The sequence below is a fragment of the Seriola aureovittata genome, chromosome 14, assembly GCF_021018895.1.
Source record: "Seriola aureovittata isolate HTS-2021-v1 ecotype China chromosome 14, ASM2101889v1, whole genome shotgun sequence".
NCBI classification, from domain to species: Eukaryota; Metazoa; Chordata; class Actinopteri; order Carangiformes; family Carangidae; genus Seriola; species Seriola aureovittata.
This window is the reverse complement of record NC_079377.1, coordinates 14205001-14221799: the sequence shown is the minus strand read 5'-3', so window position 1 is coordinate 14221799 and position 16799 is coordinate 14205001. Positions and strand designations below refer to the sequence as shown.

The following is a 16799-nucleotide window of genomic DNA, read 5'->3' as shown; positions in this document are numbered from 1 at the left end:
TTGTGACGGATCTCGTTGTATATTGTTTACAAGTATATACGGGGTCTCACGCAGCCATGTTGCTGAATGCGAAAGACTGCAGAAAGACGAGGGGGTGGGGTGGGGTGGGCTGGTTGGGCGGTGGGGGCGATAAGAGGAGAAATGAAATGTTGAAGAGAAAGAACGACAGAGATAGACCGGAGAAGGAGGAGGGGGAGAAATGCAATGTGGACCCTTTTGTGTCTTCCTCCACTGTCGGGGCCCTAACAGCTTCTTGTCTCTATGTTACGCTCTGTGGCCCCTCTCAAACCTGGGCTTTTCTCTCCGCACACACCCCATCAGGGCCATCATGGTGCTCATGATTCCATTTATTTCTGTCTCGCTTTGGATGCATTTATTTTCTAAAGTGATCCTCCATTGACTCATTGTCATGGACTGGCTTGACTAGCCAACCAGTGTAGGCCCAGGTTCAAATCCATACACTAACTGATTTAAACTCCACAAATGGGTCATATGTGTTAAAAGATACACACCGGACAATCTCCAAAAGGGCCAAATATCAAATTTGAACAAATCAGCGGCTGTATTCATTTTTCCTCCAGCTATTGAACAAGGTTGATATGACTCTTGGTTGCTGCGTACAATTCTTTTATTGTCATGAATGAACAACCTGCTGGGGCCATATTTTTTTCTCCCCACTCACACACTCATCAGCTCCTTCTACACTCATCCCACACCCACGCTACAATCACAAGTTATGACCTTTGCTTTCTCCATCTAATTTATCACTGTAGCTCCCTACTGCCTGTCCTCCCTATGAGCTCCACTGGGCTCCATCCAGGACTTGGTAAGCCAGCGATGAGAGAAACATACAGTGAGGTCACATCAACCTGACTGCATACAGCAGCGAGGTCAGGAGGAAATTGTCACTGTGGGCTAAGACTAGGAAAACACTGGATTTACATAAAGCTGCAGCTCGAACAGAAACTGCATTTCTATGAGAGGAGGGAACAAACGAGAGCAGGTACATCTCACAACATAATCAGCTCAAAATCCTCTCCGAGAAACAGGTGGAGGGCCCAAACTTTTCAAATGCGTGCATGGACTTCTATTATTATTATTATAGACATTTGACAACCGCACAGCAGTTGTCACCCAATCCTCTCTGTCTTTTCTTGGCTTCCACTTCCACCATAGGTTTAAATGACTGAGTGAGAGCATGCTGTACAACAGGCTAATTTCCCCACTTCACTATTAATGCATTTGGCAGGAACAACATCCCATTTCCTGTAATGAGATACACAAATAAATCTGGCTATGGATAGAGTCAGGGTGGGGTGGTGGTGGTGGTGGTGGTGGTGGCGGTGGTAGTGATGGTGGTGGGAAGAGGAGGAGGAGGAGGAGGAAGAGGGGGAGGAGGGAGTAGGGGGCAAAGAAGGGGGGAGCGCATTGAGACGCATTCTCCCAGCTCTGGCATAATTGGTATCGCTGCTTGCAGACATGCAAACCAATCTCTCCACAGATAGGGCTGAGACTCTCTCTTTTCCCCCCTTAAGGCTATTTCTTTTGTCTTTTCGATAGCTTGCACATCCAAGATAGGGGGGGGGGGGGGGGGGGGGGGAGAGAGAGATGTTAATTTGTGAATTAATAGCTTTTCTCTGCAGAATTGCAAATTCTTTTAAATGTCACTATGTTCATTGTAGGAGGAGCATCTGAAGCCACAGAGTTACTAACAGACACACGTTAACACACACATTTCCATGCATAGGTGTGCACATACGCATGCACAAATCCTAAAACTAATCCTTGCTCAACTCTCGGTGAGGCTGCCACGACCTCTTCCTTCCCTCTTCACTTCATGAGCCCACTTTTTTTTCTCCCATCCCCCTGTTCCTCTCACTCTCTCTTTCTTTTCCTCCTCCCATCTTCACTCGAAGCCGTCCAGTGTAACATGCTACTTTTAATTTGCAATAACACATGACAAGGACAGATTAATGGCTCTTATGGCACCTATGTCCCTGAAGCTCGTCTTACGGGGACCCGGTGTACATAACGCATGTCACACTACATTATCTCCACAGCCCTCCGGTAATGGGGACCTTTTTCTTCCTCAAAGGGCAACCGCTGACTTCAGCCACACCGTGAACACACACCATCACAACACCAGCGGTGCAAGGACTGTGCAGTGCCTCTTTTCATGTTCAACATGGTCAGATTAACGACAGTGCAGGAACAGACATGTAAAGCTTTGATTGGTTTACAGACATGCAACAAAGTCCAGGTCTCCCCTTGTTTTTGATGTATTTATTCCCTTACTTATCTATTCACTCATTTTGCACATTAGCAACATTTTAGCAGCTCTTAGTTAGTTTAGGTAGACTGGGCCTTTTCTACTGTAGCAGCTGAGACTATACCTATAGCTTTCTTTTGTAAGATAACAACAATTTTAAAAATGCAGGTAATTGAAAATTACCAACAATAACCAAACACAAGAGCTGCAGTGGCCAAATTAAGGGGAAATGCAGAGTTTAGAATAATTAAAAAAATTTAGTTTACAATAAACTGCATCTTGTTGCTGAAAATACACACATATTTTTGCCTGTTGACAATTCTAAATAAGCAACACTGCACATTACTGTATATTGAACTGCATGCCATTAAATGGAAAATACGATTTTCCACAGTCACTTTAGCTTAATTTATTTTAAATTCTCGGGAGATTATTTATTGGAAAAAATCTTCCCCCCGCCTCGTCCTCCTATAAACTCATAACCCTGGAAGAGCAAAAAGAAAACAGCAATAGAGAGGAAAGTTTTGTGATCTGATTGACCAAAGCAAAAGAGAAGGTTGTCTAACTTCAACTTACAATGTCCTATTTTCCTTCCATCCAAGTGGTTGCCACTCCAGAGAACTAAAGAGACAGAAACATAAAAGAAGGAAGTGGCCTGTTTTGATGAGTGCTCTTTGAGATAAATTTTCAACCATATCATCCCATCAGCCACCTCAAAGCAGCACCACAGAACCACACATATGCACACACACACACACACACACACACACACACACACACACACACACACACACACACACACACACACACACACACACACACACACACACATATACACACACATGCACACTGGCACATGCACACGCGCAGCCCCCTCCCTGCCTCCACCGGTCTGTTCCTACACCTGTTCAGGCCTCCACCAGGGACATGTTAATTCATAGGCATTAAAAAAGCCAATTGTTTGCACAACCGATAATCTATTAGCCCTCAGGCCGTGTGTGTCCACTCTTGCCTCGCCTAGGAATGAGAAATTCTGGCTTGGACCGGATAGGCTTCCACTTAATCTTTGAGCGTATCTAGGTCTATTTTCTTGCCAGTCCCCTGGTATTGTATAGTCTAGTATGCAGTCATACAAAAATACTTCATTACTGAGTTTTAAATGCTGTGTATGTATCTTTATACTGCAGAATATTAAATGACTGGTAGTTAACTGATAGTATCAGGGGAAAGAATCACAAAAGAGCTTTGTTTTCTGCCTTTTGCTGTGATATAGAAATGAAAGGAGCAGCAGCACTGATGCCTTGCCAAGGGGGATTAGAGTTGTATGACAGCTATATGGGATAGCTACAGTACGCCTGAGCATGGTATAAAATTGAGATGCAGCTCTGTAGGCGTATGGTAAAACGTAGGGCATCAAAAAGCTGATTGAATCGCAACACTCTCTCAACACTTGCCCTGCCTGGTATACAACATAACAAGTCACTGGAGACAGCACACAGAAACACACTTGGCTGCAGCGCTGTCATAAATGCCATCTTCTTCACACACAGTAAAAAAAAAAAAAAAAAAGTAGCAGACGAGTGATGGAGAGAATTAAAAGGATGGAAAACAAAGGGATCTTGTGTCTCCCTTACCATCGTCTCGTTTCCTCTTCTCGCCGTTGGAGCGAGGGATACCCAGAATGCCGTTGATGGAGTAGGATCCTACGGGATCGTTGGAGGCGCTGGTCACAGGGGGGGAGGCTGTGCTGGGCACTGATGGAGAAAGCTGAGTTAGTGTGCGTACAGAAAATGTGTCTGCCTGTGTGAGTGGGTAATTTGTGTGTTTATTCGAGTGCATGTACGTCAGAATGGTTAAGTGCGTGTTTGTGTTCATGTTGTGGTGTTTTGTTTTTTTTTTTTTTCTTTCCTGTTTCATCAGTTCTGATTGGCTCATTTGACTGTGCTGTAATCTGTGTGCGGCCTCATTCGCGCTCACCTATGGTGTGGCCGGGCGTGGAGAGCGGCGTAACAGATCCGTCAGGGGACGGGTGGAACTGCTGCTGGACTTTGGTGCGGATAATCCTGGTAAAGTGAACAACAGGCACGGATCAATCAATACTGCTTCCAGAGCATGGAGATTTCACACCAGCCCAGTTGCCACGGGACACTTAAACACGGCACATCACGTCCACTTACGCCCATGCATGTACAAGTGCTCCATCGTTTGGGGCACTTGTATCCTCATATTCAGGCCCCTGTCACAAATAGCCAATCTCAGGGCCTTAGGGGCAATCTCCCGGCTCCTGTGTGAGGCTGAATAGGGGCTGCCCCCTGAGATTGTGGATTCAATCTTGTTGGATTCTGAGGTTAGAAATATGATAAAGTCCCCACACCAGTAAGATGTGATGTGGCGGGAAAGTCTTCATTGCACTTTGGTCTGAATGATCTTGCAAACAAAGCATGAAATCACATCAATTCACCTCAATGATCAGCTTCACTGGCTCTACCTGGCCAACTCTAATAATCTCCCTCTCCTGCTCCCCACTCCCTCTTTTCTGCTCCTTCTCTCTTTCTCGCTCCATCTCTCAAACCCGATCTTTCACTCCCCTCACCCCCACCCTCATCCTCTTTTCTCATTTCTTCTCTACTGTCCAATGTGCTCTCTGTTTTACTGTACTTTGCACTCCTCCTTTATCGTTCTTTCTCTCTTTATCCACTCCTCTCAGACTCATTTTTTGTATTCCTCTCTGTATTTCTCTGTCACCTCTCTGGTGTCTGTTGTAGTTTTCTTGGTCTTTTTGTTGCTCAGTGTAGCACACAGGAATCCTTCAGGCTCACTGAGGATCAGAGCCTATTGATTGGGACTCTGGGATAGAAAAGTTGACGACGGATGGCAGAGAGGAACAGCGAATGCAAATGGTGATCTATAAATTATATGTGACAGGAAAGCAATAGTGTCTCATTGGCCCAACCCGAGACCACTGCCACATCCAGTGTCTTTTAATTTGTGGTGCACTTTGAAATAAATAAATAAACTTTAGAGATGACAAAAATTAGGGGCTGTAGAGATAATGCTAATTTTGAAACATTGAAGATTGCTGTAATTCTATAGACACAACAGGAAGGCACAGTGGGATTTATACAATCTCAGCTTTAGCTCTTATGGGACATGATCGCATTACATTAAACCATGACTATGATAATCTTTTGACTGACAGACGAATGTTAGATCATTCAATAACAGGCAGCGTTGTGTACCGACAGAAATCCCACATGGAAGCCCCTCTCACTCAAGAGCTGTGACAAAAAACAGACTTTCACAGAATGCAGATGAGGAGAAAGACGTTACACATGTGCATCCAGCATCCAGCAATGAGCTATCAACTCCGAATCAGGCAGCTACGGGGTTAACTTCCTCAGGGGCAAAAAAAAAAAAAAATGTACATCAGACTCTTTTCATTCCCCTCAGTATCTCACGCGTCCTCTATACTCTCTCCTTCAGGCAGGGCAACAAAGGCTAGCAGCCTCCTCCAGAAAACACACATCAATATTTTATTTGAATTTCTAACATCTCACCACAACAGTTATCTGACCTCATGACTTGAGGGAGCCTCATAAATTCAAGGACTTTGTTTCGAGTCTATGTTGTTGATATTGAATAAGCAATTTGGATGGGTGAATTAACGACTTTGGTGTTTGTGCTGTTGTAAAAAAAAAACAAAAAACAAAATCCCCAAAGAAATATTAAAATGTGGATCAATATGATTGAAAGCCGCTTAGGACCTTATGGGTACGCCTCTGTCCACTGGGCATGGTGCAGAGGGTGGAAACTCCTCTCTGCGGCAACAAAACAAAGTGCAACCCAGTATCTGTGTAATCTTTAATAATTCATGCAGGGAAAATGTGTTTAAAGCAACATCCTCTTTGGTCTACAGAGCAGAGGTCAGCCCCTTAACCACAGAGACCACCAGGAGCCCACTGCCTCTTTCCCTCCTCCTGCCTGCCTCTTTTTACTTCTCTTCCTGACTTTCTTCCTCCTCCACATCTTTCCCAATCCTCCCTTTAACAACAGGCACACAGCAACAAATTAAAACGATATTTTAAAAAAGCCTGCAACGTGAAAATTACAGGAAACTACCACTGGAGTTAAGATTAGATTTTTACAAACATTTCAAAAATACTCCTCTGCATTTTTTTTAATGCAATAAAATGACTGCATAAATCTCCTGCCATAATATAGACTTTGGGAAAGCAGTTATGTTATTTGTGAGGCCATGCTTTAAGAAGGAAAAGAATGCAGATTTGTGCATTGCCACAAGGTTTCATGTTAATTATTAATACGCAGGCCAAGTTAGTTTCAAAGGACAGTTTCCCCAAACTGTTCCGCACAGCTCAAATCCAGCAGATTATCAGAGAGGTTTTCCAAAACATTGCCACCAAAGCCCTGTGAATACATTTTCCTTGGTTTTATGAACAACAGGTTAGAACAAAGAATGGCGCCAAAAGACCTGTTGAAACCATAATTTCCATGGCAGCCTGATTTTCTAATATTTCTTTCTCCACCTCCCCCTTATCTTTTTTTTTTTTTTTTTTTTTTAGTAAAGATTCACCCATCTCCTCCATTTAGCTGGATGTGTTATGAGACTCTCTTCAGCTCATTAAAATGCAATGCCGATGACCAGCTCTCTGGAACAGTGCCTCCTAACCAAAGTTCATCACTAGCAGGGACTATGGGGCTTTTTTTTTTTTTTCTTCACTTTGAACACACTTGCACTGAGGCTTTTCACCGGCGCGTCCTCGGTCTAAAGACACTTTGTCCACTGCTGTCCCGTTTCATGTGGAAAGGTGAAGGTGTAGGGTGTCTGCTGCTTTAGCTGCTCCAGTGGAACAGAAACTCTTTTATAGTCCATTTACCCACAGACAAACACTGGTTTAGGACGGCAACATTTTTATTTTCTTTAATTTTCTAGATTTACTCAACTTAAACTGTAAATAACAATAATAATAATAATAATAATAATAATAATAATAATAATAATAATAATTAAATTGATAATGTATGATTTAACCGGAATCATTCTGAAGTGAATCATGTGTGATCTATTGTCGCTCCACATTCACCTCGGTGTTGGGAAACAGAGCAATTGGTTGCCAATAAAGAGGCTGCTGCCGCCTCTGTCGCAGTGTGGTCCGCGTATTGAACGACTTTGTTGGGTATTTCCCTCAGCCTCTGGATCTGGTTACGCGGTATTGATCGGTTTTTATCGAGACAGATGTGATTCTTCGTGGCCCCAGCCTCAGCCCCCCGTGCTGGCTGTGTCGTGGAGGGCCGCACATGGGGATTGAATTGCACTTGTGCGACCACCCCGGATAGGCTCGATCTGGAAATGACTATATAGTTCAGCCTTGTGTGTGGAGGTAAAATGGCTATCTGCTTATTTCAGATCTGATTTATCCCATTTATACGCGTGGCAAATGACAAGGTTTCCACGCCTCTCTTGTTTCTCGTCTTATTTTCCTTTTGAATTTGGCTCTCTCGAACATTTTCTCTGACATGTGTGGACACATTTAGAAAATAAAAACACAAAGGAAAGAGCTGTTACAGGAAGAATTTACGCGCATTGGAACAACAGCCTGCCTTTTTCTTTTTTAAATAATTAAATTGAATTGAAGCTGTTATTTCCACCTACCTGTTGATGGATGAAACGCTGGGGACAGTGTCGTTGTCGCAGACGCCCTCGGCCAGTAGTCGGTCCCTTATCTCCCAGGCGAACATGGTCGGATTCTGGCGCTTATATTCTGCAATTTTATCCACCACTTTCGGAGTTGCAACTTTTGGTTTGGAGCCACCAATGACTCCGGGTTTAATACTGCCGGTTTCATAGTACCTGTATGGGGACAGAGTGAGTGTTCCTGAATGGATCCCTCCTTTCATTCAACAATCCACTCAGTGTCTGAATGATGAGAAAAGTGGCTTAAAAATCGTTTGTGTGGAAACAAATCTCCGCCGACCTTCTGCATTTACATGTAGGGCAAAAAAAAAAAAAAAAAAAAATTCCTACAAATATGATGGCGGCTTTAATCTATTATTGGTGTGGAAGTGTGCTGTTATATGGGCCTAATTGTGTGTCAGCTGGAGGGTGAACAGAGCGGATTTCCAACGAAAAGCGGTGTAATTCAAATTACACAATATAAAGGCAGTGAGACGGACAGAACAAAAGGACAGTTTAGCTGTAAGAGCACAGTTTAAGACCTCATTGCCAGTCTCCGTGAGCTTACAGTAGCATGCACGACATGCCACCATGACCTATTGGTATAAATGTTGGTGACAAACATTCAGTGTGTGTGAAATGAAATACCTCTGAAATGCCTTCTGATAGCTGAAAAAAATATATTTCAAAATATTATCTCACAGCATTTGCGCTCTGAAGTAAAAAAAAAATGATGTAGATCTAATTTATCAGGTTTAAACCAGCTTTTACACTGATGGAAAAATACAGCAACTTAAAGTGTGTATTTATGGGATTTTTTCTGGTACTCAAGGGTGAGTTTATTGTGGCCGTAGACTGCGGTGTTTTTCACAATCTGTTATAAAACTGAAAGGTCAGTTTTCAAGTGATCTCATGGCGCTTTATAATATTTTCTTTATCACCTACAGTCTCCTATAATCATAATAATAATAATAATAATAATAATAATAATACAGCCTCAAATTCTACTGGGATTTTTTTTTATCCCTAATGTTTAGCTTTACACTTCCCTCCTAAAATTCATTTCATGATTATGATGCTTTTCTCTTTCGAGGCTGCAGGTGATGGATAGAAAATCTCGGACTCAGAACTGCTGTGTTCAAGCAAAAAAAAAAAAAAAGAGAAAGAGAGAGAAAGTAAAAAAAAATGACCTGCCTATATAACCGATGACTGGGGCTGAAATAGAGCTGGGTGCGCATATACAAGCTATAGAAGATTGATGTTTGACACACATAGGGCTCTGTTGGTAGTGGATCCCCCCTTTTACCTGCCGAGGATTTTGCTGACACAGCCGTGACTGACCCGTAGCTGTCTGGAGATGTCGCAGGGCCGGACGCCCTGGTGGGCCAGCTCCACTATCCGCTGCCTCACCACGTCCGGGAGGGGTCTGCCGTTCACAAACACCCCGCCGAGCTGGTTCACACCGCCGTGCCCTGCGTGGGATACAACAGCAACACAGGGGAGCATAACATTACATACCTGCAGAGGACACGGGTCTCCTCAGTTTATTTTCTGGGAGAAAGCTGTGTGTTGTATTTTCATTCTAAAAGATTGCATCACATTAACACACACACAAATAGTATGGTTTACATGTATATACACACAGGCACATTTTCATTTTGGCCAACAATCTTATAGCTCTTATATTTTAGCACCAATTCTAAATAATAATAATAATAATAACGAGAAGATGAAGAAGAAGAAGAAGAAGAAAAATAAGACTAACACTGTTGAAAAACATGATAAATATTGAAGCAGCCATGGAGTAAAAACAATAAAGTTCATGTACTGTGCTCTCCAATACGCAGATTACATAAATTTAAATAAAAATAAAAACATCATTGAATATAATAATAATTAAAAAAAAACACTTGACTGGCTCTTTTGGAGCCCACAAAAACATGCAACAATAACTCCTCTCTCCCTGTACATTGACCTGGTTAGGCAATATTTTCCAAGAGCATCTCCTCCCCTGCAGCCTAACACATGTCGCAGATATTGTGTTTCAACCTGTTTAATTTTCCTGCACAATTACTGTAAATAATTAAAATGAGCTTTGATAACTCATATTACAAACGCGGATGGTGCGAATGAGGAGGAATAAATAATTTACACACAGTGCCGGCTCTTCTTTACTCATATCGTATGGAGGGAAAAAAACACACACATTAGGAAAAATGAACAGTTACAACAACTGCTTTTTGTTTTTTTTTTTGTTTTTTTTTTAACCTCAGGTTTTATCTGGACCAACCTAAATCTGAAGTGAGAGCTGGCTAAACAAAGCGACACGTTCATATCCATTTACACACAACGTTCTCTGGTCTCCCTATAGCATCTGTCATTTCACAGGTAATAAAAGCTTTGTATTTTAATTGAGGGAATTTCTATTTTATCACTTAACAGTAAATTTGCTTAAACCAGCTCTAACTGTCCCATTTTTATTAAACTTTGACACAAGAAACTCCCGAAAAAAGAAAATAAAAAGAAAACTTTTCCCTCACCCATGTGCTCTTAAAAAGAAGCCAGAAATATCAGTTTTTAAACATGTTTCCAGCCATTTATCATTATTTTCTGTGCGTCTTGTTTTTATTATTATTATTATTGTTATTATTGTTGTTATGGGAAATAACGTAACTAAATCTAACTTAAAACTTTGACTAAAAAAATGACTAAAGGTGCAAACATTTAATTTTTGAGAGCTGTGTTCATCTTAAGTAATAACACGTTGGCGAATAATGAGCCTTAATGGACTCTGAATGAAAAATATGTGGGCTGCAAGAGCACATTTTCAATAAATTACGCCACTGTCATCGCAAACGTCGTGGATCTAATTTGCGCCGGAGCTGAAGTCGCTGTACAGATGTGTTTATGTCTATAAACTAATTCAGTATACTCACGGTGCATCGCTGAGAACGGGTCTGCTTTGCAGTGAATATCCATGGGATAGCAAAGGAAAGAAAGGTAATCGACTGAGGTCGCCGTTTCGCCTCGGTGATGCAGCTTAAAGCAGTAAAAAAAAAAAAACAAGGATTTATATTTTGGTGTATAACAGTCCGTGTGGCCAGAGTCCGCAGGCTGCAGCAACGAATAACTTCTTGGGGGGGCGATGCTAAGTTTTCCTCCTGTTAAAGTCTGAAGTGAAAAGTCTGCGGAAGGGTTGTCTGTCAGGTGCTGAGCATGACCCACGCGTGTGCAGAGCGCACCAGTCGCAGCAACATTGGCTCAAACCGGGTCACTGTTTGTGTTTAAAGGACATCATGAGCAAAACAAAGCAGTAGCTGGAAGTCTCCACGGGTCCGGTCGGGAATCTGAGGCCGAACAAAAAAAAAATCCCTCTCTCCTCTGACGGCTTGGAGCACCGGTGCTGCTCTGTGGTTTAATCAGATAGGGGCGGAGATGACAACAACATGGACACGGCGAAGTATACAGAGCAGTGCGTCCCCCTCTCCTCCAGAATGGGCTGTGCCTGAGCCAAGCTTTGGGCTGAGAATGAAACCCCTCTCCTTGTGTGTCTGTTTCTAAAAGCTGCAGTCCCACAGATCACCCCCACCGCCACCACCACCACCACCCCTCCCTCCCCCTACTCCTACCTCCATCCCACAGATCCCCTCGCATAGAGATGGATGACTTGTCAGACAAAGGCAATAGATTCCAACACTTTGTGATTCGCCCACGTAAAAACCTGCAGCTCAAATGAGGAGGTCCCTGCATCCGACAGCCAGGAAGGGGAGGGAGACGAAATGGGAAATGATGAGACTTTGGGGTGAAGAATCAAGGAAATTAAAGGCAGGGGGTAGAAGAGAGGTAAAGCACTGTCAGGCTGGTGTATGTTGTTTAAAGCGATGTTACTCAGGATGTTTTCAGGGGTCCCAATGGAAACACACGATGAGTGAGACTCAGGGCAGGGATGCCGTCTTCAAGGATTTTTTTTTTTTATCGATGCTTTTACATTTTTAAAGTGTCATCGAGGAGCCTGTTTAAAACAATCATAATTATAAATCCTCGTAATTTAACTGTGAATTAAAAAAAAATGAACTGACTTTTGGGAGCTCCTGAACAACACTGGGCGACCCAATAACCCACTCTGTGAGCCCCTGGTTCAAAGTGTAGACTCTCATTATACAGTAGTTACTCTTTTGAAAATATAAAACAGACATAGGATCAGATTTCAAAATAAAATCCATTCTATTTTGGAAAATGTGTTGCTAATTTTACAGCATCTCCCCCGTGTAGCATCCTGTTGTTAAAGGAGTCAGAAAAAACACACTAACAAAAGAAAACTGTTAAAAGTCTTTGCCTGTTGTGAATTCACCATGGATTTTGTTTTATCACTCCACCTCTTGACTGTCACGTTAGCTGTGTGTGGCCAAACACGAAGTGTGTGTGCAAGGTGAGCTCGCAGCCTGCGGAGGGAGAGTCAGTCAGCAGGCCATCATCATCATCATCATCATCATCATCATCATCACCAGCACCATCATCATCACCACTATCATCCTCCACTCACCGCCTGTGAGCAGCATCGCTCTGTAGATGGCGCTCATACAGTAGGGTATACACACACAGCCCGCTGTGCTCATGCAGACAGGCGGACGGGCAGGCAGGTAGGCTGATGCTGTTTGAGGTTGGCCGGGTCAAAGGTTGATGGTAAGCCTATACTGTAGCTGAATTATGCTCTCTTAATCTCTTCCGGTAGAACTCAATCTGGGGGACAACAAAGAGAAAAACACAAGAGTCACAGATTTAAAAAAAAAAAAAAGAAAAAGGAAAAAGTACTCACTGTAATGGGCTGTAGCATGAGGTTAACAACAACTTCTGCATGTCTATAACTCACTGCCATTTAGCTGAAGGAGCTGCAGTTTTTCCAGCAGAAAAAAAAATTCTATTTATAGATGATATCAGCACAGTGTTTTTGCACAGTGATGAGTGTGGAGCTGTTATTTAAAAAATCTCCTGTCATGTACTTGAATTTATTTGCTTGTTATAGAAAGTACAACAACAGCAGTAATAATAACAATCATAATGACAATAATAATAATTAAAAAAAAAATAGTTCTAATCTAGTTGTTATTTAGAGGATTTGTGAACTCCATGACACAGGACCCCGTGTTGCGTCCAGCTGCCCTCTGGACAAGTTTGAGGACGATTCCTCTTTTTGTTTCTGTTTTTTTTTTTTTTTTCTTTTTTTTTTTTGGGGAGGGAGCTTCTGGTACAATATGTAGCACCATGGGCTGTAATTTCACACGTCAGTGCACTTTTGCCCTAAAGCTGCTGCTATTTTCCCCACAACACCCCGATTTGCCCCCCGTACCTCTCTGTACTGCCGCGGTGACGTCCCTGTGTCACAGAGCCACAGCAAAACAAACGGCGTGATAATTAAGAAACTGTTAGTCCTGACTTCACCCCTTTTAAAACCCCAGCCACCGAGGACCTAATGCGATTATTGTTTTCGATTTTTTTTTGCCTGCATTATACAATAAGGAGATTCGACACAGTTGTCACCCTCCATAAGAACAGTTGATTTTAATACTATAGACTCTTTCAGACACTTGAAACAATAACAACATAGTTTACATAGTGTTCTTTATTGGCAGCACCAGAGGTTAAACCGTCCACAGTAGATCTTTAAGGGCCTCTCTTCTGTTTAATTTTCTTTACACTAAAATGCACCATCCCAATTGTAAACATAAATATTAAGTAAAATAAAACAATAATAATAATATAACAATATTTATAATAATAATAATAATAATAATGATAATAAAAACAATATGTATTATTATTATTTTAATAAATAATAATAATGTAGGCCTGTTTTAATAAATGTACTGAAGTGGAGAGACAGGCAGGAGAGAGACAGAGAGGGAGGGAGGGTCATGAATTTCCACGGAGACCAAACTAATTTTTTGAAACATATGGCCTGTAACCGCGTTCGTCAACAATCGATATCGCTGTTTTTTTTTAATTTTAATTTTTTTTATTATCTTCCTCCGTGTGTTGGACACAATGCAGGAGCTGCCAAACATTTCGTGATTTGGGTCCCTTTAATCACCGACTTTCAACAAATAATAATGTGATATTTATTTCACGTGAGTGCAAATAGTTTTTTATGGACGTGGGACATGCAGTTAAAGACTGAAATAAAAGGTGATTAGAAATTGGGCTATATTTCATATTTACCATGGGAACATATATTTGAGGACCCCTGACCCCAGTGGGAGCCACTACACTGCAACCCACTGCAAGTCTGACTTTGAGTGTAAAGCTTAATAATCAAAGTTTCACCCTATACAAGTATTTGCATATAAACTATGGGGGGATAATCACTGTAAAATAGATTGATTTATGTTTCATGTGTATGAACCTTTAAAAAATGTAAACAACCTCTCCTTGAAGGCTACATAGATGTATAAACTCTATCCACCACATCCAGGTGTCAGTGAAGTAAACACTGCCACAACTCAACTGCTCTTCGTGCACTCCTGTACTTTGACTCTAAACTCTAAACTCTTAATTCCACCTACTTAAAAGCTCCTCTCCTGATTCTGCACGTCAGACGTCACCAGGCTGTAATTCTGTGCACATTTCCTTAGATCTATTTTTTTCCTCTATTAGTCAAAACATCAGCATCATATCGGGAGTCACTTGTAATATCCCACAATGATTTGGTGTCTCCTGACACCCAAAGCCATATGGGTAGGCTATGCCAAACTGCAGGATATCAGCTGCGTCCTCAGATTGCTTATTCATGTGCTTTATAACGGGAGCAGATGGATATCAATTTGACTCTATCCTCGACACCATCACAGATTGATTTTGTACTTGCTTTTAATTTTGCCATAATTAATTAGATCATTACAACTGTTTTCCATTGATCTTCCCATCTAAACCCAAAATTGAGAGGTGAATTAGATTGTGATCTATGTTTTCAATTATATCCCCAAGCATATAGGTGATGTTAATAGACTATTAAGCTATCACATGCAGTAACAATAATACTACTACTACTACTACTACTACTACTACTACTATTTATAATAATAATAATAATAATAATAATAATAAACCACATCAAAATATAATTTCCTAACTTGAATTTCTGACATTAATTTGACATTAAACAATAACAAAAAACGAAGTTTAAACACATGCAGTCACTGCACAGTGTGGAGGGAAAAGCACACCATGCTTTGTTTGATCTAAAAATAAAAACAATAGAATGAAATAAAAATCCAGAGAGACTCTACAAGCAGAGAGCTGCAGCCTCCACACAGTTTTATCCCACACAGCGCAACCAACATACCTGCAAACAAACATTGACATTAGTATGAGGCAGAGGGAGAAATCCTTACCTGATCGACCAGCGCTGTGAGGCATGGTTCTCCCTTGTCTAATGGTGCGTCTCCCCGATGCAGCCCAGTAGATCTGTCCGGCCTCCTGCGCTCCCTCCCCGGCTGGGCGTCGTGCTTCTCCCCGCTGGTTGTCAGAATCTTTGACCGATCATCCAAAACTAAACGGTTTAGGCGACAACAAAAAGAGGAAGCAACCCTGCTTCAATGAACTAGGAATTGATAAAGAGGGTAAAAAAATAGAAATCAAAGAACACATTGCGTTGCAGGTGCTGAATTAAAAGGAACTGTAGCTAAAACTTGTCTCGTGTTAAAAAAAAAAAAAAAAAAAAAAAAAAGAATGAAGGGAGATTTTAGTTTGCAAATTGCTGGAGCTTCAAGTATTTGACTCAGCACGATGGTTGTAGATTTTAAAAGCACCATATTTCGCACTCAGTGGTGTGTGTCAGTCTGCTCAACGCTAAAACTCAGTCTGAAATTATAAAAATGTTGCGATATTATTTATGACAATTTGTAACAGAAATAATACATGCAAGGAAATGATCAGGCACAATTCATACGTCCTCATGAACACTGGCTTTGGAAACACAATGACTTGTTAAAATCATTTTAATTGTAATTCATCTGCATAGTAACTTAGGCTATGGTATATAGCAGGTTTATAACAGCACTGGATGCTGCCAAACATGTATGAAATTTGCTCTCTCTCTCTCTCTCTCTCTCTCTCTCTCTCTCTCTCTCTCTCTCTCTCTGTCACACACATGCATACAGAGAGAAAGAGAGAGAGAGAGAGAGAGAGAGAGAAAGAAAATGTGGTACAAAAAGACAAATACAGTACTGTGGATTTAATTATTAAATTTTCAATAGAGTTTTGGTTCAAGCTAACTTTGTTTTTCAGCTGCTCAGTCAAAACTGTTATTGTTATGTTTTGTTTAAAGTAAGATTTTTCAGTTTTATAGCTCCAGATATATCATTTTTTTCTCATCAATCACACTGTGCACACATTGGCTTTAAAACAGTGATCACAAAGTGCTCTTCTCAAGAGATTTAGTCCAGTCACATATACATAAACTTCACAAGGGAAACTTTCTCTATGTGTTTAACAGTGTGAGGGTTATACAAAAAAAAAAAGTATAAGGGAGAGAATAAAACTTAGTAACTGGAACATTAACAGATGAATAACCAGTAAAAATGCAATATTACAATATCCACAAGAACGACAGAGCGTGGTAAAGCTATAAAATTCAACATTAAAAGATTATAGCTTCTCTATCGGCTATTTAACAAACATTTTGCATTATAAGACTCTTTACAGTGCTTGAAGTTCAGAAATGGCAATAACACTGCCACTGGACCAAGGACCAGTAATGGATATTATAGAACATTTTATATCTAAAACACTCAGCAAGAAAAGATCGGCTCTTTACTTAAAATGTAATTTAAACAAGGAGCC

General features: G+C 41.2%; 1 protein-coding gene across 8 annotated transcripts in view; it reads right to left on the bottom strand.

The window, feature by feature from the left end:
* Positions 1–12899, bottom strand: part of pax2a (paired box 2a) — a 31848-nt gene extending 18949 nt beyond the window's left edge. Inside the window, exons 1-7 of one of the 8 annotated variants that reach the window (XM_056395977.1) lie at positions 10898–12899; positions 9268–9433; positions 8610–8630; positions 7941–8138; positions 4247–4332; positions 3904–4023; positions 2846–2890 (exon numbers count right to left, since the gene is read on the bottom strand). In XM_056395977.1, the coding sequence (XP_056251952.1) occupies positions 2846–2890; positions 3904–4023; positions 4247–4332; positions 7941–8138; positions 8610–8630; positions 9268–9433; positions 10898–10940 (679 nt within the window). In that variant the 5' untranslated portion in view covers positions 10941–12899. Of the gene's footprint in view, positions 1–2845; positions 2891–3903; positions 4024–4246; positions 4333–7940; positions 8139–8609; positions 8631–9267; positions 10868–10897 lie in introns of those variants that run through there. The other 7 variants (XM_056395980.1, XM_056395979.1, XM_056395981.1 and 4 more) reach the window with 7 other exon arrangements.
* Positions 12900–16799: the final 3900 nt, after the last annotated feature.